General features: G+C 40.7%; 1 protein-coding gene across 4 annotated transcripts in view; it reads right to left on the bottom strand.

The window, feature by feature from the left end:
- The window catches only part of PARD3B (par-3 family cell polarity regulator beta), a 426,608-nt gene that overhangs the window by 29,319 nt on the left and 374,474 nt on the right, over positions 1 to 22,815 (bottom strand). For all 4 annotated transcript variants that reach the window (XM_054210091.1, XM_054210094.1, XM_054210092.1 and 1 more), the window contains 2 exons: positions 21,953 to 22,088; positions 1,335 to 1,414 (listed from right to left, as the gene is read on the bottom strand). In XM_054210091.1, coding sequence (XP_054066066.1) covers positions 1,335 to 1,414; positions 21,953 to 22,088 — 216 coding nt within the window. The remainder of the gene's footprint in view (positions 1 to 1,334; positions 1,415 to 21,952; positions 22,089 to 22,815) is intronic.

The following is a 22,815-nucleotide window of genomic DNA, read 5'->3' as shown; positions in this document are numbered from 1 at the left end:
AAACTACACCTAACCAACCTGCAAAAATCACTGCTAAAAACATGCCAGGAGACATGAGTGTTGGAGGACTATGAAAAAAGGTGGCTGTTTACTCAGGAAAGTAAGAATATCCACACTCAGTCAGGAAATATGTACAGGACACGCTGCTGGAAAGCAGGATTCTGTTGTAAAAGCCAGTTACTGCACAGGATGAATTTCCAAAACGCAGACTGACACAAATATCATTTGAAGGCAGTAACTAAACGACAGACACATCTTTTGGTTTAGAAACCATGGACATTAAAAATGCCTACAAACACTCAATAATATCTTGTGAGACAGCCTTTATATATTGGTTTCCAAAAGTAAGATAGACTATGTATTTTCACCTGGAATTGGACATAGCATTACTTATTTATCAATCAGTCTCTCCAGTGACACCTTTGAATGTAAATAGCTCAGTGGAAAAAGAAGCAAAAAGAAATTATTCACTGATTTCCTAAATGCCAGCACTACTTCACAACAAAGAATCTCTTCTTGCTTGTAAATAGCTATTTTTGCTTTGCTTTTACAAGTTATCTTGCTTGCAGGTCCAAGAAGTAGAACGGGCAACCCCTCTAAGGTCTTTCCCAGCCCTCTAATTCTAAAGGGGAAATATTTTCTATTTTTGTTTTCCTACAACTGCTTCCCGCTATCTCTTATAGCATCCTCTCACTGCCCTTTCTCGCTTGCTAAATCTTACACTCCGCTATTAGAACTCCCATAGAAACGGGACTGAAATCTCTGAAACGCTTCCTTTTTGTTATGCCCCACTGGTTTCAGACTAGAATTACTCTTCATTGAGTTGATAAGGATTAAAAATTAAAAAAAGCCCTTGGAGAATTCATTCTCATTTCCACAGTGTTCGGTTAAAGCACAGAGATGCGCTACTGGAACAGAACTGCTAGTCAGACGGTCTTTGCAGCAACAGTGGGATTTCAGTAGCCGTGGCTGCTGTAGCGGAGGCTTTCCACAGCAGTACTCTGTCAATGCCAGCTAGGATTATATCACTATAAACTCGGTCGTTTATGCCCTGCTACGACCTGTTATAACTCTTGCAGAGCCAGCTTCCTCAATGTCATGTTCTCTACCTGTGGATCATGACTCTTGCTGACATGTTCAATGAGAGAGCTTTTTTTTTTTTTAAATTCAAAAGTCCAAATTAATAGTACAGTTATAAAGGTGGCACTAAATCAGCAGCAAAAGGTGACAAGACAAAATTGCAAAATAATCTCTCCTGTTGGAGCTGGACATCAGCTGTGGGCCCATCGGAGGGAGGGTGAATCAGTGTGTGTGTATGAGGCTCGGCGCCGTACCTGGGTAAGGATGCGTACTGCCTCTCCATCCCCTCGAAGTGGAGATTGTATGAGCTCCCATCTGGACCTTTTCCAGGCACCTGTGGAGAGAAGAGTAATTAGAGATGAAGATCAATTATGCAGCCCAGCTACTAACAATGCATCTCAAAACGATAAGCAGAGAGCACATGATGCTGCAACATGCCAAAATCAACAAAAGAAAGGCAGGGGCTCAAAGAAGCTCCAAATCCCATACATAATCTTATCACCGCTAACAAGAAAGGCTTCCATATCAAAGAACAGTTTAGAACGGGTACAATCTTCAGAGCCTTTTCCTCATCTGCGCGCTAGCTGGAATACTCTCTCTCCTTCCCTGGCTGGCCTTCCTCCTAGAATTCAGTTACATGAGGACGTAATCTAATTAAGTAAGCACACCCCTTCTGATGCCAGTGGCATAACTGCTTGAATCAAAGCTCGCATCTTAGTACCGAGTTTGCTGGTTTTTCTCCGCTTGTGTGTTTTGCTCGAGTATAAAACGTGATATAAACAGGCTTTGCTTTCATTCTTAACACAAATCCAGAAACTTTCCCTAACGCCACTGCAAAATTAAGTATCCAGCTGGGAGTTAAGTGCATTTATCATGCTCTGGTGCCATTTCAGAAGTGAAGCATTAGTGCACTCAGTCAAAATGCCAGCTCGCTACTTGGTTTGTTTTCAAGATGGCAACTGGCGTTGGCTGGAGAGCACAATTCTATCAGGAAAGCTCCAACTGGGGTACAAAACGGTGAACTTCAATGCTTTTAGCACACAGGAGCTCTCCCAATTTCACTCACTCAATGCCTGCTGATGGCCCAAAGTGTTAAGAGCCTTGTTAAAATGGAGCTATTAGTCTTTTCCTCCATAAATGCAGGAGGCTCTGACTGCCTTCAGTGTTTCCTACATTAGTATGTATTCCTATTCCGGTGCTGCTAGAATCAGCAGTTTTATAAAGCAATATACTAAGAGGCCATTTAAAATCCCCTTCCCCTTTCACGGATTAATAGCAGAAAGAAAGATTTAATGCCTTTTCAAACATTTTTAACAATTCATTAAAAGGAAAAGAATAAATCACATCAAGCTTTCGGCAAATGCCTGATTACAAAAAAGAGACAACAAACAAAAATTAACATGTTTTTCACATTCTACAGGTTAGAGCACATTTCTGTCAGTCCTTCAATTTATGCACAATACATCATTTTCACTGAAGGGATGTAAAAGCTTCTACAATGGGAAAGGTTATGCACTCAGGTGTAGCAGGTCTAATCTAGCTTTACATAGCATTTCTGTGTACAATTTCTTGTGGACCCATTACAGAAGCCAAGTCCAATGCAAAGAGAGGCACTGTCCCCTGGAGCTACTAGGCAAGCTTAGGAATTGTTCTAGACAAATACCGTTATGCACCTTGCCACTCACTGAACATCCAAGATACTCATAAGTGAAAAAAATTATTTAGCACAGACCTCTTGCTAACTCCCCTTTGTCTGACTCAAAACAGAAAGGAGTCCTCACGGAACTGACGGACACAAGAAATAACCACCTCTGATTTGAACTGACCCATGCTTTAGCAGTGCCTGACTTTGGACGAGCAAAATATAACAGTAATTGCCCTACATTTCAAAAAGAGGGCAGTAGGCTAAATGGATCATTCATTCATTTTTTCCACCGGAAAAAATGACATGTAGAGAGAATTTATAAAGATAGAGTCACTTAGGCTGAGAGTCACAGCCACTTTGGCTGTTCTTACACTGCTAATTTGATCAGGTTGATGATTTCCCTTAATTCACCAGGTACGCCGGTGAGAGAAGAGCTTCCACATTTCTGCTGTTTGATGAAGAAGAATGAGGGGAAAAGAAATGAATGTATAATTTGGTTCACGCAGCACAAAAGCCACGTAGTATACGGTCTGCCTCCATGGCTGTAGATAGGCTATTCATCATGTGCAGCAGCAAGATGTTTATGAGCTAAAGGATGTGCCCGGTAACTCTGTGCATTTGCAACCCTGTGCAAGTTTCCCGGTGATGACTCTCACGCCTAGCAGGAGTGACAGCAGCCAGTCAACGTGCAAAAACACAAACAGATTTGGAATTGCACCAGCATCAAGCAGCGATCCCAAAACTTATACCAGTCACCAGAAAGTAAAAAAATATTTACATCGCAAGGGTGTTTTGCAGCCTGAAACCACCCCTTTTCCGATGGTTTTCCTACAGACCAAATAAAAGGCGATACCCCCCACCAGGTCTGTTTGTATATATGATTTGAGAGACAGTTGCCATAGAAACACCCTGGTGGTGGATACACAATTTTGCTAATTTGGATCCATCGAGCGGCTGAGTCTCCACACCCTATATAAAACCCCCGACGCACTGGAAAAGCATGCTCTGGCTCTGCACAGCTAATTAAAGACTCAGCCATTTCTTCTTCTTTCCCTTCTCCATCTGTCCATGCGACAGTAAAAACGTATCATCACTCAGCCACCAGCAAAATGGTGCCCGGAATAAAATACTATCCTGATGAAGAGAGAAACCGCAAAAATGGAAACACCTCCCTCGTAAAAGTTATTTATGTTTCAGAGAGAGTCAAAGCAAAGGGTTCCTTGCTGCCTTTTACAACAAACTAAGCTAAAAATCGGTGTGAAAGGTACTAATTAACAAGATCAAAATATTCCGGCTTCTCTTCTTTCCCCAAAACAGGACGTTCGCAGCTGGCCCTCAGTACAGGTGCGGAGGTTTTAACCGCACAGTTAATAATCACAAAATGTTTAGGCAAGCAAACAGTAGTCTTAATAAAAAGGATTAAAACCTGGAAGTCCTATCAAAGCTAAACAGACGCTGACCACGAGGTGACCAGTGAGGCATGGGAGCTGACGGAAGGTGCATTACTTTGCTGAGTCCATATCGGAGATGGCTTTTGAGACCAACACCCCAATCAGGAAAGAGAGAACACGACAGCAGATGAAATACACATTTCACAAATGTATGGTAATGAGCAACAGAAAGAATGATCCAAAACACGCTCCCATATTTTTAGGGTTTAAATTAACGACATCAACTTAAATAAGAGCCATCATTATGAAGAGATCATCTCTTAGTCTAGAGCAGCCTCTGCAGCCTCAACTAACAAGCAAAACATGAATATGCAAAAATAATGGGGTAGAGATAAACACAGAAACAGCCATCATCCCATCAGTGCAATTAAAAGAGCAGCATGCTTAAACTGAGGAAAGGAAATGCTATCTTTATCAAAAAACAACAACAAACAATTCATGAAACTTAACTGTTCTGAAGTATCGGTATGGCCAAGCCCTTTGTAGCATGGAAAATTAATAAACTGGATATGCATACGAATCCAAACAACTAGCATCAGGTTGGCAGAAGACAGTAAAGCCTTCGACAGGTTGAAGAAAGGTAAAGCCTCAAAGAATCAGCCATTCCCCAAAAGGCAGAGGAGGCAAAAACCTCTGCACTGGCAGGTTATTCTCCTAATAGCCCCTTTGGGAGTCCCAGTGGATTCTCTGAAGCACGTAGCAGTGGCCACACTTGGAGACAAGGCACCAGAAAATGGGCACGACATCACATCCGTATAACTCGATGCCTTCATGGTCAGGATTTTCGGTGTGCTGGAAAGGCATTTTTCCTACATAGCTAGTAACATTTTTGCTGTACAGGTTGACACCTCTGCATCTTTACGTAAGTCCCTGCCAGCCCTCAGAGGCAGAGCCAGGCTGGTGGATGCGCAGACTGGAGGGATGTGGGCACTGCGCGCTGCTCTCCTCTCTCCCACTCACAGCCCTCAGCAGGGGACCAACGTGAACGGCCAAAAGGCAGAGAAGAACAAGCGCAGGCTGGGACTCCTTCTGCTTCCCTGGACAAATGGAATCCACATTTGTGTAAAGGCAGAAAACTGTAGAAAAATTCATAGTTTCACCTTTCACATGCAGATCCAAAACAGATAGAGAGGGAAAGCAACTGTAAAGAAACAGAGAAAACAAAAGCTGTGCAGGTGTCACTGCAAGCTATGTCCCTGGCAAATACTCTAACCGCAGGGCACTTTGAGTTTTCTAATACACAAGTGTATTAGAAAAATGTATTATCAACACACAAAGTGATAAGCTAGCAGCAAATATCTCTAACCCGTCAATTCTCCCTAGGAAAACTTCCCAAGAAAAAAAAAAAAAAAAGGTGACGTGAACATGCACATGTAGATCAAGCCAGAAACAAATATCTTAGAGCATTCAAATATTTGCAAATAGATTATAAGGCATAAGTAGAGAATACCTGCAGGCAGGTATCATGAAATAAGTCTAGGATACGCCTACAGGAAAATTCTGGGGCTGCAGAAAAACAATTCTTTAAGAGCAGAAAAAGGATTTACTTAATCCTGAAGCTTGAGACTACCTTGAAAACTGCAGAGAAGTGCAAGAGGCCATGTTTTTTCCCAGGAGACACCGCATTTGATTCCTCCTCACCTGCCTACACTGCCTTCCTTCTGGAGCATTTGTTAAAGGCTGAAAGACCAGCTGCTAGCAGCAAAGCCTCCCTTGCCCCTTCCACATAGATCAAGGTGTTTGGGGTTGGACACCCGTTGCGGTGTGAACAATAACAGCTATAGCGATCTTTTTTAAAGTTTCGTGAAGCCAGAATCAACTTTGCCTTGCGCACGTGCACACAGCTGATGGTGAGAGCTACCACACCGCAAATGGAAGCCAGCAGCAGCTCCTTACCCCTAGCAGTGGGGACACACTCGGTAGGACAGCGCGTTTTCACCTGGGGCTCTACCTCCTCACACAAATTCCCACCTGAGCTACCTGAGCTCTGTGCTCCAGGTTCATCCGGAGCGAAGTCGGGAGGCTGAAGACTCAAGACCTTGGCTACTGCTCGTAAGGAAAAGAATGACACGGAGCCATTTTTAGGGTGGCTGTCTCAGAAAGCCACCGTCACCATTCCCTCTCCTGCAGGTATTTCATTTAGAGCTGACTATAGGAAACTTTGATCATCTTTGCAGAGATCAGTTTGTTAAAAAATTTTTTTAAAGCTTTTTAACCAGCTATAGAAAAATCACAGCTCAGAGTTGTAAGTTTCATGCTCTTAAAAAGGAATAATACACACTGGGTGTTGCATTCAGGCTTATTCATTTTTCACTTACACACTAAACATCTCCTTTGCGCTTTTCATTTTTTTCTTTTCAACCCTTTGTTTTCCCCACTTCTGAACAACAAGCCTCCTCCAAACATTTCATCATTAAGATAAAAAAGAAAATGAGGAGTTTGTACTGTCCATTAGATAAGTAGCAACAGCGTAACTTCATCAAGGCTGATGTGATTTTAGCTACACATTTGTGAACCCAGTGCAAAACACTGCTGACTCCACGCTTGAGTCATGCCTGACTTACTTAAAATTATGGGAGATCAGGAAGAGCTTATGAAGATGGGAGTCCTGGGACTCCTAACTTTTTCAACTTATTCACTCTGTACACTCAGGAAAGTCACTTGAGCTCGTGCATTGTGGTTTTCTCCCCATCAAAAATAGCGAGATACTACCGTTGTATGTTATATGACTGACATGCGCTAAAAGACAGGAGCCATCCCAGGAAGGCTGCAGAGCGAGGCATCTGCTCTGCCATCACCCAAGTGCTTGGAAAATGCCACCCAGTTCTCCTTTTTGCCTGAAAGTCTGTGTATAAACATGGCACATGGTACCGCTGCATTGCTAGTACATTTTTCAATAGTCTTGTGATCATCTGTTAAAGGACTTGATTCAGATGCTGGTTTGACCTCTGTTCTCAAAGCTCTTCTTTTGTCTGTGAGCGTTTCTAATCACATGGGTTGAGATTCAGCATGCCAAAAAAGAGCCGTGGTATAACGGAATTTGCCCTTTAACCTTCAGGTCTCCCCTCTGCTGAGACACAGTTGGTTTTTGTTTTCAATTAAGTGAAAACTGAAGAAAAACTGAGAGAGGTAAAAGTGGATTTGTTCCCCACCCCCGCCTCAATGTTTCAAACACAGGTGAAGCACCAAAATTCACCCATTTTATTTTTTTGCATTTCAACACTGTGCCTGGTTTTAGGGACTGCAAGTGAGATTTAAAAGCACTATTTGACTTGCTAACACTTTCTTTAGCTGTCAAAACAGAGGTGGGTTATGTAAGGCAGTGAACTGGATGTTCCATGTGAAATGGGGGAAGTTGATCTACAGGGTCTTCTTAGTGCCTTGCCTTACTGCTGTGATATCCTAATTATCCCACCCTCCAAGACCTCCAGCATTTCCACAGAAAACATGTTTTCCTCCATCCAGCTTTTCTATGTTTTCCATCAAAAGGTAAAAATTAAAAATTCTACCAGTGTCCACGACTCAAAAGAATTTTCCTGATGTTTTCCTTACATACACAAAGAAGGATGTATTTTGCTTTCCTGGTTTTGCAATGAAAGTTGAAACAGTGATTTTGCGTTATTATAACACTCATCATTTCTCCCTCTAATTTGGATGGTTTTTAATAAAGCTCCATTGATTCCACTGAAAGAAATCCCTCCTGGCAAAAGCAGAACACACACGCTGATTGCTAAATATGCGGCAATTATCATATTCAGCAGCGCACTTTAATATCTTATTTATAGATGTATCTATCTATAATTTGCTTTAATTAAGTTGCATTGATTTTAATGACAGAAGCAGTCCTCAAAGAAGAGTCTAATGTTATACGAGCCCATCAGTACTGCTTTACCATTGTTTGGATATAAGACAGCACCTTTAATACTTCTTTTTGATATTCTTAATGGTGCTTTTCTTTGCTCAGTGGCTGCAATGGCAAACCAAGATGATGTTCCACCGGAACTCTCAAAACCACCTTCACCACTAGAGAGAAAGCACTTTCAAATTCCCTGTTACAAACTTGCTTGTAGGACAGTTTTCAAGAATAAGGAAGGAAGCAGTATCTTCCCAGCAGGTCCTGAGAAATCTTGCGTTTCTGTTCCTGCTCCATTTTACAGACATTTTGGGAGTGTAATTGTTAGAGGTTCTCAAATCATGGTCTGATGCCTTCAAAGTTTGTTTTGGATAGTCTGGCAACTAATGTAAACTTTTTTTCTTGTCAACAGCAAATACAGGGTAAATAATTTGGGAAGGTGAATCAACAGATGGCTATAGGTGCCTGTTCACAGCCCAGGCACCAAGTCATGATCTTGCAGATTTTTGAAGTTCTGTTTTCTGGGCTCAGTCACAGGGAATGTTGAGCCTTCTTTCTCTTAAGCACACGCTCACTTTAAGCATTCTATACTATAGTCTGGTCTTGAGATTATTCCAAAAAACACTTGATGCTATTAGAACTGTGACTAAGTTTGTCAAAAAACATCTTGAAGAGCTAAAGGAAGGTATCGCTGCACTCCTAGTAGAGTCTCACAGCCTTGGTTTCTGCTGGGTGCTACCACATACCTTGGCCCTGATTCAGGAAAGCATGCTAAACACTGATGAGGGTGGTTTGTTTTAATTTCAATAGCATTTGATTCCTCTTGGAGGCATTCCCAAAGCTGACATACACCTGCATCTCTCAGTGGCTGTATCTTCTTTTTGGGTGAAAATACACAGGAAAAACATCTCTATCTCTGTATCCAGAACACGTCTTCACACACTTGAATGCAGAATTCTAGTGATGATGATCTCGGCATCTCCATCTCTGAAGTAACCCCATAAGATATTACTGGTTCACATCAATTGAGGATCTATCTCAGAGACTATTGAGGTAGCTTTATAACATTACTTATGCAGATCCTAATGTATCATTCACTGTTAGTATTTTTTTTTAAAGTGAAAAATAAGTGTTTTTTTTAAAAAATCACTGCCTTTTGGAATATATCAGCACTAATTTTGTAAGAATTGTTCATGTTAACGTGCAAGGGCGTGATCTCAAAGGAAAAGCGCCAAAGTAGCTATGCAAGTACACTTTCAGTTTCTGGTCATCATTTTTCATTCACTGATTATTGCTTAAGTGTTGATTAATAGTTATGTTCATGCTGCTAGAATGCATTTCCCTTGGGTGAGAAAAACATCCTTGTCTAAAGGAAAAAAGAGATAGTAATCAAACCATCCTTCCTCTTCCCCGTAAGAAATGCAGACGCACACTCCAGAGTCACTGATGATCTTGGTTTTGCTGGTGAGTAGTTTTGACGATTTTCACTTAGAAAATCAGCTGTATGCAATCAGAACACTACTCGGTCCGTCAGATTGCTATTATTAGCAATTAATTAAATGCTCCCCTTCTGTCTCTCTCTCTATACGCATATATACACATATGTACACATATATACACGCAGGTACACAAATGTACATACTTACAGGCATTGTCCCTTCTCCCTATGCAACAAACACCAGGAACACTGACAGCAGTGCTCCATGCTGGAATTAAGCAGGGCTGATTATCTCAGGATTTACTTTTCCTCCTCAGTAATGCCCTACCTCTTGTTCAAGGAGGTGAAACTAATGGTTTAGGTTTAGAGAGAGCGGAAAATTCTCTATAAAGGCAATAGACTGAGGGAAATACAAACACAGATGGGAACTTTAAAAGGGAAACAGGCTGTTCCCATAACAGTTTAAAAACATGGCAATTGCCTTAGCTTAGTAGAAAACAAGCTCTCAGCATTTGCTGTATCTTGCAACAGTAAGTAGAGAGAAAATAGCAAAGATGGAGGTGAAGCCAAAACTGTGTTTTCAAAAGTGTTTTCGCACAGCCCCACAAAGATAATACTCTGCTTTCTGAACCCTAGCTCCGCCATCCCCCGATCCCTGCTGCTGCAGGACTATGGTTTCCTGTGACCATGCAAAATGAGATCATTTCCTGGCCTGTGTCTGTCTCTGTGGGTGGCTTCTTTTTCCATTAGTCGTATAATATGTTTTGGTTAATTCTACCTCTTAATTGTCTTTAATGAGCACCAGATTTGCGACACCCTCACTTGCAAACGTATTTTCAGAGTAGAGGCAGAGGCCCTTGAGCTGAGAGCAAAACTTAAAAGCAGCAAAACAAAAAAACCTCAGCACCCATCAGCATCCATTCTTTCCAACTACAAGGGGGCATTTCAATTGCTCTTCCACTGAACTAGGCCAATGTAATTAATCTCTTCCCAGCCGCTAGAGAGAATAACTTACCTTGTCACTGAGATACACTTGTGATGCAATATACAGCGCACATAATACGTACGTGTGAATACATTTCTAAAGCAGATCTCCTGTAGTTGTTCTACAATACTGTGCACAATTCCTTCCCCCCCATGAAACCACCCCTCTGCCTTAGCCCGTTTGAAACTAAGCTGCTTCTTGTTCCTCCCAGTCTTGCATTCTTTGCTTCTCTTCTCACTGTAATTAGTTTACAAGACTACTTATCCAGCTGATTACGGCTTTTAAATGACAGTCGTCTTTTCTTTTACTCCAGTTCATTGTTGTGTATCATTTTGCCTTGCTATCTGAATACCCAGTTCTCTAAAGCATTTTCTCATTATGTTATCTCCTGATATAAGGCATTTTGAAATACTTCGTGAGAGACACTGTATGAAGTAAATTGAATTGAATTTTCTCTCAAAGTCGGGGGCTTTCAGCATCTTTCTCTAGCTAAGTCAGCAGAGTTCTTGGCACCAATGCCAGGGTGTAATGGCGATGTTTTGCAGCCCAGCTATAAGCTTGTGTTCTTTTTAGGGAAAATGAAATGACAGTGTCAGTACCTGGAAAGCAAACAGGGGGGAGATCAATATTTCCATTTATGATGAGGATGGCAAAACGAAAATGTCTGGGGTATTTTTGAGGTTTTTAACGCACACGTTGAGCTAATGCTATTTTGCCGTATCTACCTACATCTGGTGTTGGTGCTGAATGTGTACACGGGGGGTATATGCATGCGTATGTCAGGGAAGGAAAGAGGGAGGGAAGGGGGAAATAGCAGGGCATGGAACTAAATTGCAGAGCAAGTAGTGGAAATAGACAGTGAAAAGCTTCCTGCAGGCAGGCGGCTTCACAGGAGAGAGCGAGCCTTTCATTGTCTATAAAATCATGCCTTGCTGGAGGTCCTCAAGAGTAGAAGGGGTAGCGCCTAGAGGCAGTAAATCTCTCACTGTTGTATTATTACATTCTAAACACTTAGCTACTGTACAAACCAGCACACTGCTTCAAGAGAAGAAAAGGAGGAAGAAGGGGGGAAAATGAACAAAGGGAAGAAAAGGAAGATGGCAATAAAATTGGGGAACAACCCCCTGCCACAACTCTCCCCAAGAATAGTTCACATCAAAGAAAAAGAGTAAATCGTCATGGAGTTAAAAGTTAACCTCAACTCCTTCCATTGTGATTTGACACCACTCTGGAACAGCACTCCTAGAATCTGAATGGTTAGTCTGTAGCACAGGGTATTAAATCCACCTTAATCCTGTTAAACATAGATGCCACTAAAGAGAGGCGCTTTCTCAATGGCATCATGACAAAAGCTCTCCACACTGCAAATTCAATATGGTTAACAAAAAAAAAAAAGAAAAAATCCCAAACCTGGGTTAATACTGAGCAAACAACATCAGCATAAACAGGCTTAGAGAGAGGAATTGCTTTCCATATGCTATGGCATCAGGTTCCTCCGGATCTTCAGATACCAGTCTGTAAATGTTACAGACATTGTTTCTCCTGCTTGCAACTGCTGTTGGGTGGCGACCTTCTTTGCTTGCTGATACCAATTTAGCAGTTGGTACAGTTTCTCTGCGATTTGGTACTGTCTGTTGTTTGCTGGTACCAGATGGATACCAGATGGGTAACTGTGGGCAATGGTTCCTCTGTGTTCCAGTCCCAAAAATCATTGCCTATAGGGTCAGTCTTGTCAGTTGACTCCTAAATGGCACTTCAAAGCAGCATTCTGAAAAACCTCAACATCTGTTCCTTACTCCTAATGACCTTAAAAAAATGTTGCAGACATACCTTCCTTTAGCCAGGAGTTACTGTGCATCTGCAGGAAAAATACAACCTTGCAGATGCTCGCAGCCATCAAACTCACTCCTCACTAATGGCAGCTCCAGAAGCCACCACCTCAACTCTGAAAGTCAGCAGCGAATGTGAAGTATAATCAATATATTCTTTTCTGTGGTACCTCCACAATGCAGGAGTTCAGAGATATTTCAAGGCATTTTTCAAACAGTACTTTCAGCAGTGAAGTGGAAGAACAAGAAAACAAAAAACTTAAAGTGCCTTTGAAAGGCGGCAGTGATACCTGAGGGCCAAACGTAAAGCGTGGAGGGAAAGCAAGGAGAGATAAAGTGATGGAAGAGATCTATTTTAAGTATTAATTTGCAATTGGTCTTTCAAATTGTTGACCTAGTTGCCAAACTATAGACAGGAGCTGAAAGGTCAGTTAATGGCTTTGAATACTGCCTACTGCAGTTTCCTCGTACGTTATTCCATATGACTGCTTCTGCTTCTAAGAAAGGGAAAAAAGTTTATTTAGAACAGTGCAGGAGCATTTTGGTAAATTCTCTATATGTGCTACAGCAGAATGCTGTCTACAGAAAAATATAGCTGACATCAAAGCATGTTCCCCACCCCCTGTCTTGCTTCCTGGAGAAGTTATGATAAACAGGTTATGTGTTCCCTAAGGTTACCATGGAAACTCATTCTTTTCAGGCCATCATTTGCAAAGGTAAAATTTGCATTAAAATGTGATGGAATTTGATTTTGTGCATGTGTGTGTGAAACTCAAGTGGGGTCATGCTACCACGCAGTATAGCTATTATTTCAAACCCAGGAGCACACGCTTAAGAGGGAGATCTATTAATCCAAGTAAACACCTCAGTGACCAAATTACAGTTTAATTGCTAACTTGACAGGTATCTTCCCAGCAAATTAAGAGAAATACTTTGAAAATTAGCTTCAAATGCAAATGTAAGTGTTAATACTGATCCACTGGTGGGTACCACTAGGTACTATTTTGCTAAATTCCCCTATAATCATTCCACAGGAAAGACTGAATTTAGATTGTCAGAATTACTTTGTTTTGATGATTGCAGACCAGGGATGGAAGGCACAGACAGGTATTTCAAATTATAAATTTTTACCTTATCTTGAAGGAGTTATCATCAAATTATGAAGTACAGAATATAATTTGATATAACCATGCTCACTGCAATACGAGAAACTTCTGGATCCTCTTAGAATCCCAATTTGCTCACTTTGTTTTGAGTCATATCATAACTTTAAAGTCATACTTTCACTCTAGGTATCTGCTAATCTGACTTTTCTTGGAATACCTGATGGTCTAAAGCCTACACCTGGTCCAGGCCTCCCCTGGGTCCATGTTTCTTGAGAGCCACTGACGTTATTTGTTGCCATGTGCAGCATTGGTCTTCCTAACTTGGGAGTGCGTTGTTTGCAATAGTAATTTTGACAATCATTACTTCCAGCCTATCAAGAAAACGGATGAATGGACTAAACCCAGAAAAATCTTACAATTGGTGACCAGGCTGCATTTTAGAAGAGATACGAGTTTTTGTCCTCTTGCTCCGTCATACACATTCACAACATACATGCTGAATTTTATATACTACTTTATGAAATCTATACTACTCTGGGACACTGGATTATTCACATATCATCTGCCTTGAATAGCAGGACCCCTTTGCAGGCAGCAGGGCCAGAACTCCTATTTCTGCTCGGAAGGCAGACATCCCAGTATCACCTGGATTACAGAATACTCAATATTTCCTATCATACAGGACTTATGACATACAGTTCAGCTGGAATGGCTCTACTTAATATTGGGCAATGTGACACTTAACACAGCACCCAGGCCATTTGATGAGGAAAAAGCATCAAAACCACAGACAGCAGTATTTGCTGCTCTTACTTTCTTATTGTTAATAAATACGGTTGCACAGCAAGTGTTTCAAAAACACTAAAAAAATTTAAAATAATTAAATCAAAATGAACCCTTCAGATTAGGTTGCATAGTGTCAGTATTTTATCAGATTCTTTTCGGCTTTGGAAGTTCCTGCTTACAAATTCAATTTACTAAACAAAGCAAGAACATTAAAGAAGGTTTAAAAAACTAAATGCAAACAAAAATGAAATTGATTACTAACTTCTGCATAACTTCTCAAAACTCAGCACGTTCAATAGAAGGAATGTGTGTTCTAGTTGGATCCCATATTGAGCAAGAAAGACGGCGCTAGTGTTCTTTTTCCAAGTGTTCTTTAACAGCCAGAGTTGAAGTTGAAAGTTGAAAAGAGCTGGCCTTGAGCAGAAAAGCCAAACTCACGTACAGCATCAGCCTTACAGGGTAAATGGAGTTCTCCCTTCCCATATTTTTTACTTTATTTTAATGCAGTCTTGATATTAGATTAGCATCTGCACTACAGACCTTAGACTGGGAACTAATAAAGTTATCCGCCCAATCTCTCTGTGTCTGAGTCAGTGACTTTCTTTTTCATTTTAAATAATTATAACAATGTCGCCTGTTTGTTGAGAAAAATAGAGCCTTTATATATTCATAGATAATTGCTTATACCCAGCACCCAGCGATACATTCTAATTACTTTTCACACCTTGGCTGTGCACTTTTTAGTGTTTTTAACTGCAAGACAACAGTGTAGCCAGAGCACTGACACCCTGACTGCTGAAACTGTGCCTAGGATGAAATTTAACAAGCAGTTCTGCTAATGCATTTTGCAGTGAGGAACTTCACCAAAACTCAAGAAGACCCAAGGCCTCCACCTCGGATCTTGTACTGCAATAATGAGAAGTGCTGCATAGATATACAATAGAAGAACTCAATCCAGAAATCAAAAGTAATCAAAAGTCCATTATTTCAGTTGGCTTCTTTCACGTACTTAAGTATAACAAATAAAAAGATCTGTACTCTGTAGCAGCCTCAATGACATAGTTGTATTGCTTGACCCAGCTTCTTTCAAGCTCGACCTTGTTCTGCAGACACTGGGCAACCGTTGCTGTTTGCCTGACTGAGGTCATTCTGCTTTCCATTATGTTAAATGGACAAATTTTGCAGTCCTTTGTGAAAACTGCTATCTGTTTGACTGGGATGTTATCCCTAGCAGGCAGAGCTGGACAGTGACCAGCATCTTTAGGAAACAGGGTGCTGTCTGGGACAACGGTAGCTAGGCAACTCTTTGGATCATCAGTATTTTTTAGGGAAGAGATTTCTTTTTAATCAGCAACGCACTGAAAAAGAACATAACCCAGGGAGATTAAGCTGTAAGAATTCAAAAAGAAGTCAACCGTGTCAGCATCTATTTGATAAATGCACCAGATACCTGGTAGTAAAGGCAAAAGCTTGTGCCTAAGAAGGGGTCAGCTTTGAGGCCCAGTCTTAGGCCTGATCTAATAAATACCCAAGCACATGCTTAGCTTCAGACATGAATTTCAATGGCATTACAGGCTTGTCTCGTGATGAAAAAATGAGCGTTGTTGTAACTGGGGCCCCTTTCCAGAAGTTGAAGCAGGCCTCTTACTAATGGCCTGAGGAAGAGGAGGTCAATTTTAAAAGGAAACCTACTTTTTTTCTCCCCCTTGTAGTCAGACCCATGAGCAGCTGTATTTGATTCTATGGTATGTGGGGCACTGACTTGCTAGGGGTCGGGACCGAGCTGTCATGGAGAAGTACGTATCGCTGAGGGTAAGGGAAGGTTCAAAGTGCAAAGTGTTAGCTTTAGCAACCCTACATGTGAAGGCTCGGTGTTAAAATCTCAATCCTCTTCCAGCTTCCCCATGGGATGCTGGCCTGAGATTTGACAGAGTGGACGCACACGCTCAGGGAAAGTGGCCACACAGTCGCCTATCTATGGAGTGATCAACAAGCAGACTGAAAACTCTTAAAGCCTATACTGGCAGAAGCTTGCCAAAACCGAAGCAAATCTGAAAGACCCAGCTACCGTGCTACTCAGACCTGCAGTGAAGCCAGATTACAGCCTAGCTCTGAGATGGCTGTTTCTGTGCCCGTTCAACTGTGCCCCAAAGGATAAAAGCTGCAGAGCTGCGGCCTCTCTACGTGCACAACTGCACTACCTGTTCAGCACACTACGTAGCATGGATTACTGTTCACAAACTCCCTTCACCAATATAATTATTACCAGTTAAAGGTTTGTTTCCTGCCTCCCGAAACATACTGGCAAATTAGGAAAAAAATATATTCAACAGAAAACCTCTAGGGCCCTTCATATCATATCAACATGATCTGTGGCAGCTGTCACGATCTCCGTGATGCCCCACTCAAGCTCTCTGTTTGGGCAACATCAGAAGAAACTCTCCTAACTGCAAGGGACACGACTGCTGGCACATGTGTTAATGTGGAACCTCTTGGTGCTGTGAGCCTGCAAGGATGGCCTCAGCCCAGCAACACCTCATGGTTTTGTTTGATGTATGAAATAAGAGAAATGCTTAGTGTTTGTCCTCCTCAGAACTCCCCCCCCCCGCATTGAAATACAACAAAAAGCAGCTGTGTGACGAGGTACCTTGTGGAATAGATGGCATGATGTATTTCTGGAATTCACATAATATTGTTGGGTATAAATAGTACTAGTGGGTTTTGATAAGACGACATATGGCACCAGAACTGTTTCCCTTGGTAAATAAGAGTGTGTACATAGCGTTAGCACAAAGACATGAGCATTTCAGACTCCCCTCTGGTTCCGATAATCTATGCCAAATTCAACCTTTGTGTAAGTAGGAATGACTCCAAACAAGTTAGAAGAGTCAGTCTTTATTACTAGTATTAATGGAATTGAATTTGGCTCTCCTTGCATGTGCCATTTGGAATAGTTTATTTTTCACATGAGGTTTGGCAGGGATTTCTCCAAAATAATTTCCCCCCAAACCTACCCCCAAAAGCCAGCCTGTAAATTTCAAAATCTCTCTGCTTAGTTTGAACAGCTTTTTAGAATACACCCCAATCTGAAACCTTTGTTATACCGAGATAAGTAGTGACTATAAGAAGTTCTTGATTGGTAAGTTAATCATACACCCTAATAAAATGTTTTACATACTGTCATAATTAATACTTTAATAACATATACAGAAATACTTCCGATCCATGGTTTTCAAAGCAGCTATACTCTAAGTAAGTTACCATCTTTTTTTTTTGGTAAATTCAATGTTTTCTACTAATAGTCTGTGGGCTCAGAAAGTCTGGAATTCACAGCAGTTTCTGCTATATGGTTTCACATAGTACATAAAATTGTCAGCTTCTCCCATTGCGCTAGAAGACAGGAATGTTATTATTCTAGAAGCTGGAATTTTGGTTTCTAACTATGGTCCAACACAAACGTCTGTGCTTTTTGGGAACCTAACCTATTTGAAATGCAACATCCTGAACCTGGAATTAATTGATCATGAAAAGTACAAACAGCTCCTTATTCATCCTGAAGCACGCACAGAACCCTTTGACACATTATGGAAAAATAATGCAGTTCTTAACGCTCCTTTTTTTGTTCTGGTTGATTTTTAGGCTTGGATCCCTGCCAGGCACACAATAAAGTACTTGGCCTTTAACATAGACAGGCATGATTCTTCTTTCATACTCTCAACTGGGAACTGACAAAACTCAGTACATTAGAGATTTGTTCCAATCGAAATGTGCACAGCCAGTATCCAGAGATAGGTTTTCTTATATCTTTAGGTTATTTATCAGCTCGCAAATCAGATCTGCAAATAAGAAAACGGCTTTTAGAACCACTTACCATAAGGTTTGGTACAGTGAAGCTGATGTGGTCACTAACAGGTGAAGAACTATTTGCAATGTGGACGGTGTTACATGCATGGACATTAAAAAAAGATAAAATTTCAAGGATTTACTGCCACCCTGAAGGAAAGAATTGATGTTTTAAGTAACTGGATTTGTACAAAGTCGGTAAGAAAATCCAAGTAAATCCTCAAATAGATGATTAATTCCTCATTATTTAAATGCCCCTAAATACAAGTGCAGATGCGAACTTCACAGCTTTGTCTTGACGGCTCCTTCTCTATTTCTCATGATCTGTTATTAGTCTGTGACTCACCCTGAAAAAGAGTGCCCCATGAAAAAGCCCTCCGGCTCCTAGGGAGTCTTGTTCTTGTAGCTTATTGCTTACGTAGTTCTCTCAGGTTTTGACTGACACTGCAGTATATGATAATTCTGCATAAACATATTATGCCTCTTTCTGTAGACCAGTATTAGGTTTGTATAGGATATGTTCATGAGCGCTTTTACTATCTGATGTCCTACTAAGACACGAGTATGTATGCACATGCCTGAACTCTATCTTGCGCTGATACTTCTCAATACACCCTTGCTGTCAGAAAATTTTAGGGTAATACACGTTATACTGACAACAACAGGCACTCATTTTCCTAGACAATATTTATACTTATCATCAGCCTGTCTTTTGGTTAACTAGCTGAGGTTTACTTGAAGATTTGTGATCCACCCTATAGAATTTGGCTTATCCTAGTTCTAAACCTGAAAGGGGGGTGAGGGGAGGAGTCCAAAGGATGCAAAACTCAACAACAAACCAAACCACAAAGGAACTGGAAAAGAATTCCAAAGAATCTGGCTATATACATGTGTCTGTTTATGGAGACACACTAAACTGAATTATTCAGTCAGTTACAAAAAGAAAAAGAACAGACTGTGGGGAAGGGAGAGCAGAATGAAGGTGCAAGAGAGCAAAAAATTCATCCAGCAACAGATGAGAACAGAGGAGAACTGGAAAATGGATGCAGGGGGGAGGAATGGATGACGAAAGAATAGCAGGCCTATTTAAAATGAATTTTTGACCTTATTTTTAAAACATTTATGGATCCCAATTGCCTGTCATGAGATCATTTTCCCTTACAATGCTAGCTTTTCAGCCGGCTCTGCACTTTAATTTGATTTACCCCACTTTAAAAAAAGTAGATTGTTAGAAATACCCCTCCTATTAGAAATTCTGTCCCATTACAGTGTCAGCTAAAGGCCACTTGTCAATGTCAGCTTTATCAGATAGAAATTTGCCTCATGAGTTCTCAGATACTTTTTTGGAGGACAAGACCCAGGGTCCGTTACTGAGGCTGTTGATTTGCAATGGGATAGTGTCTTCTCAAATTATCCTTCGTTTTTCCCAACTTATCTGCATGTTTCATGAGATGGTGGGAAGTGATTACAGCAGCTGCTGTACATTAGAAAGACATCTTATAGGAAAAGCTGGCTTAGGTAAAACAGCTGACTGACAAAAGCATAGAAAGAACTAATGGAGTATTAAAAATAAATAGGGAGACCCAGCATCTTCTTCCCAGCTGCAGCTTCCCTGGTGTCATAACCTCGTGTGGGAAGGAAGAAAACTTATACCAGAAGGTTCTCCTCCTCCTCAGCTGTCTGTTGACTCTTTAAAGAAAGACCTGACATCCTAAAGATTAGAGTAAGTTTTTATTTATTTGCGATTATGCAATTAGTCATCAGCACGTCTCTTCACTGATGAGTAAAGGTGGAAAAAATCAGCTGTTGTTCAGTCTGTATTACCACAGTACTGCTGAGGGTCAGCAGCCCGAGGTGGGAAAGACTACATTGCTTAGAAAATATCATGAGGACTCTCCTGGCAAGATGCTTTGAGACATTTGTTTTCTTTTTAATATTTGATTCTATTTTTGTTTCTTCTTTTCTGTCTGAATGGATTGATGTAACATGTATTTTAAGGGTAAAATTACATGTCAGTGTACAAATTTCAGCCAAGAGTCGAAAGAGAGAAGCTGGGGCCACACTATTTTCCATACCGAAAGACAATGCCCATGAAAGCAAGGCTGGGTGGATCAATGGATGATATTGTTGCAGTGAAGAGATCAGAAGTCTTTGAAATTTGTAAAACACTTCAACGAGAGGAACTGTTGCAGCAACAAACTTCAGAGAATAAAGCCCTCAAGGTAAACTCTGATTTTTGAGCAGACTGCCATTCCTCACCACAATAACATCTAAAAATGTTCTGCATTGGAAGGACAAAAAGAAACAATCCCGATGCCACTATTATTAATCAGTTCAAGATTGAGATACTTAAAGCTCCCTTTCAGGTGCTCTGATTAAGGACAACTTGCCTCACAGGAAAAGCAAAGCCTTGGAAATCAGTAATCTCTGGGCATTATACCTAATAGGAAAGGCTTAAAAGGGATTACCTAGAAGAAACCTTTGTGAATCTTAGGAAACTACACTGGACCATAAATCTCAGCCTCCTCTGAGGATTAATAAAGCTTTATCAGTTTCAGATAAGAAGAAGAAATTCTCAGGCTGCTGAAGAGGCACCACTGGCCCAGTCTGGAGCCTTTGTCAGGACACTTAACATGCCATACAATTTCAACAGAAAGACACATTTGATGCATATTCTCATTTTAGTTTACAAAAGCTACTCAGAAGAAGAATGGCAGCCACATGGATTCCCCAAATTGGGTCACAAAATTTAAGGCAGTAGATTAAAGTTTTATTTTGCTGAAGGTGACAGTTTTGGTAACTGAATCAGAATAATATATACAACAATATTTTTTTTGGTTAATGAACAAATATATATGATAATTTATGTAAAAACACCCCATTTAACTCTATGTCTCTGTGATTGCAATAAAGTCTAGTCTTTCATGGTTTTTTTTGGACTACAACCCCAATCATTGAAGATTTCACTTCAGCATTCACACTGGTAGTTTGGGGGACATTAACACCTACAATGTTAGTTCAAACTTCAGGTGTATTTAGATTCTTATGATTTTAACATAATTCTGTCTCTTTTTAAACTAGAATTTCAAATTTAGCATAAATTGCACCTTATCAAAGTTACATTTTTGAATGCTGGTTGATTATAATTACTTCTAAAGAGACAGAATCCAACTCTTAAACCTGCTCAGGTGGAGCTCTTGAGTACCGCAGTTGTGATCCCATAGACTATAGCTGTTGTATTTATTTAATGCATTCAAAAATCCGTCACTCTTGATTTAATCTCTGGTTCTACCGTGGGTTACTCTTTGGTAGTGGGGTAGATAGGTAATACATCTCTGTGAAGTGTGACTCCTACATGTAAAACAGGGAATACAGCATGTCTGTAACAGTTCTATAGTGTTGGTAGAATGTTATAAGATCCTTTGATGGGAGAGGAGCAAATTATTGCAATTTTCACTTTATAAAAAGTTACTGAGGATGTATCGTGGCCACATTGCTACTGCCCAGTGGGCAGAAGGAAGGGCAGGAGCAGACATGCCTCTATTTCCTCCCTCTCACTTTACAGCTAAGCACAGTGAATAATACTCTCGTTAACCCGGGGAATCACTGGATGAACGACCAGAGTACCATAAATCCTGCTGAAAAGCCTTGATGCTACCACATGTGACGAAGTTTGGCAATGACTGCGTATCTTGGGCTTAAAGAGAGGAAACCTGGGCCTAAATCAAACACAGCAAACAGACAAGTTATTTTTAGCCAAGTTTTCATGTTATTAATGCTTTCTTTGGTGGGCTGGCATTAAGGATTTCTCCATTTCTACCAACCCCCCAAATTCATGTTAAGCTGACACAGGATTTCTGGAAAACACAAATAAATCAGCACCTTCTTCTAACCCTGAATTCTGCAAAAGCACTTTGCATCGCATTGTGGACCTACCCAACGCTGGTCGTAATCAGATGGCTGTGTTCTTCCTTCGTCATCCTCATAGAAAGGTAAGCCTTCTCGCCTGGCCTGATGGTACTCCTTCCGTAACTTCTGGATACGATCAGCGTTCCCACCACCTGTGCAGCCACTGAGAGAAACAAAAAAATGCTAAATAAAACTCACATGTACACACATATTTAACACTTACCAGGTACCCACACACACCGATTTGCCACACCTGAGACAAATGGATTATGAACGTTTGATTGTTCTGACTTACATAGTGCCCATTGGCCCGTATCACACTTATTTTTGCTTTCTTGTATTAATAAAGCTGCTAATTGCGAACTTGATCCCCATTTTTAAAAAAGGCTGTCCCTGTCCAAAGAACTTAACAATTCCAGTACAAGACAAGAGACAACAGATGGATGCAGACAGATGGGGGAGCACAAGGAAACTTTTAACATTCCTATGAGCAGCTATAAATGGCTATCATATTTTAATAATAATGATGATGATGATGATAAGCTGCCAGAAAAATGTTTCCTTTTGCTCCCACGCTAAATGTGGAATTTCCCTAAAATTACATTTGTTCAAGGTAAAGAATAGACTATGTTCACAGAGAAGTGCAGAACGAAGATTTATCTCATAAAAAACAACCTCCCTCCCAATTATACAAAGAACTAAAACATCAACCATGAAAGTACAGGGAAGGTAAGAGATTTTTTTTTTAAAGTGGTAATTAAACAGTAATCCATTTAGTAATCCACAAAGACTTCAGTTTGTATGCTGAACTGCATACACTGCAAACTGCCGTGGTAAAGCTAGTGGAGTTGCTTAGTTTGTCATGTTAAACACACGCCTGTCTGTGTGGA

Source organism: Rissa tridactyla, chromosome 7 (genome assembly GCF_028500815.1).
Source record: "Rissa tridactyla isolate bRisTri1 chromosome 7, bRisTri1.patW.cur.20221130, whole genome shotgun sequence".
Taxonomy (NCBI): domain Eukaryota; kingdom Metazoa; phylum Chordata; class Aves; order Charadriiformes; family Laridae; genus Rissa; species Rissa tridactyla.
The sequence above is the reverse complement of the archived record's forward strand: the minus strand, read 5'-3'. Positions and strand labels throughout refer to the sequence as shown.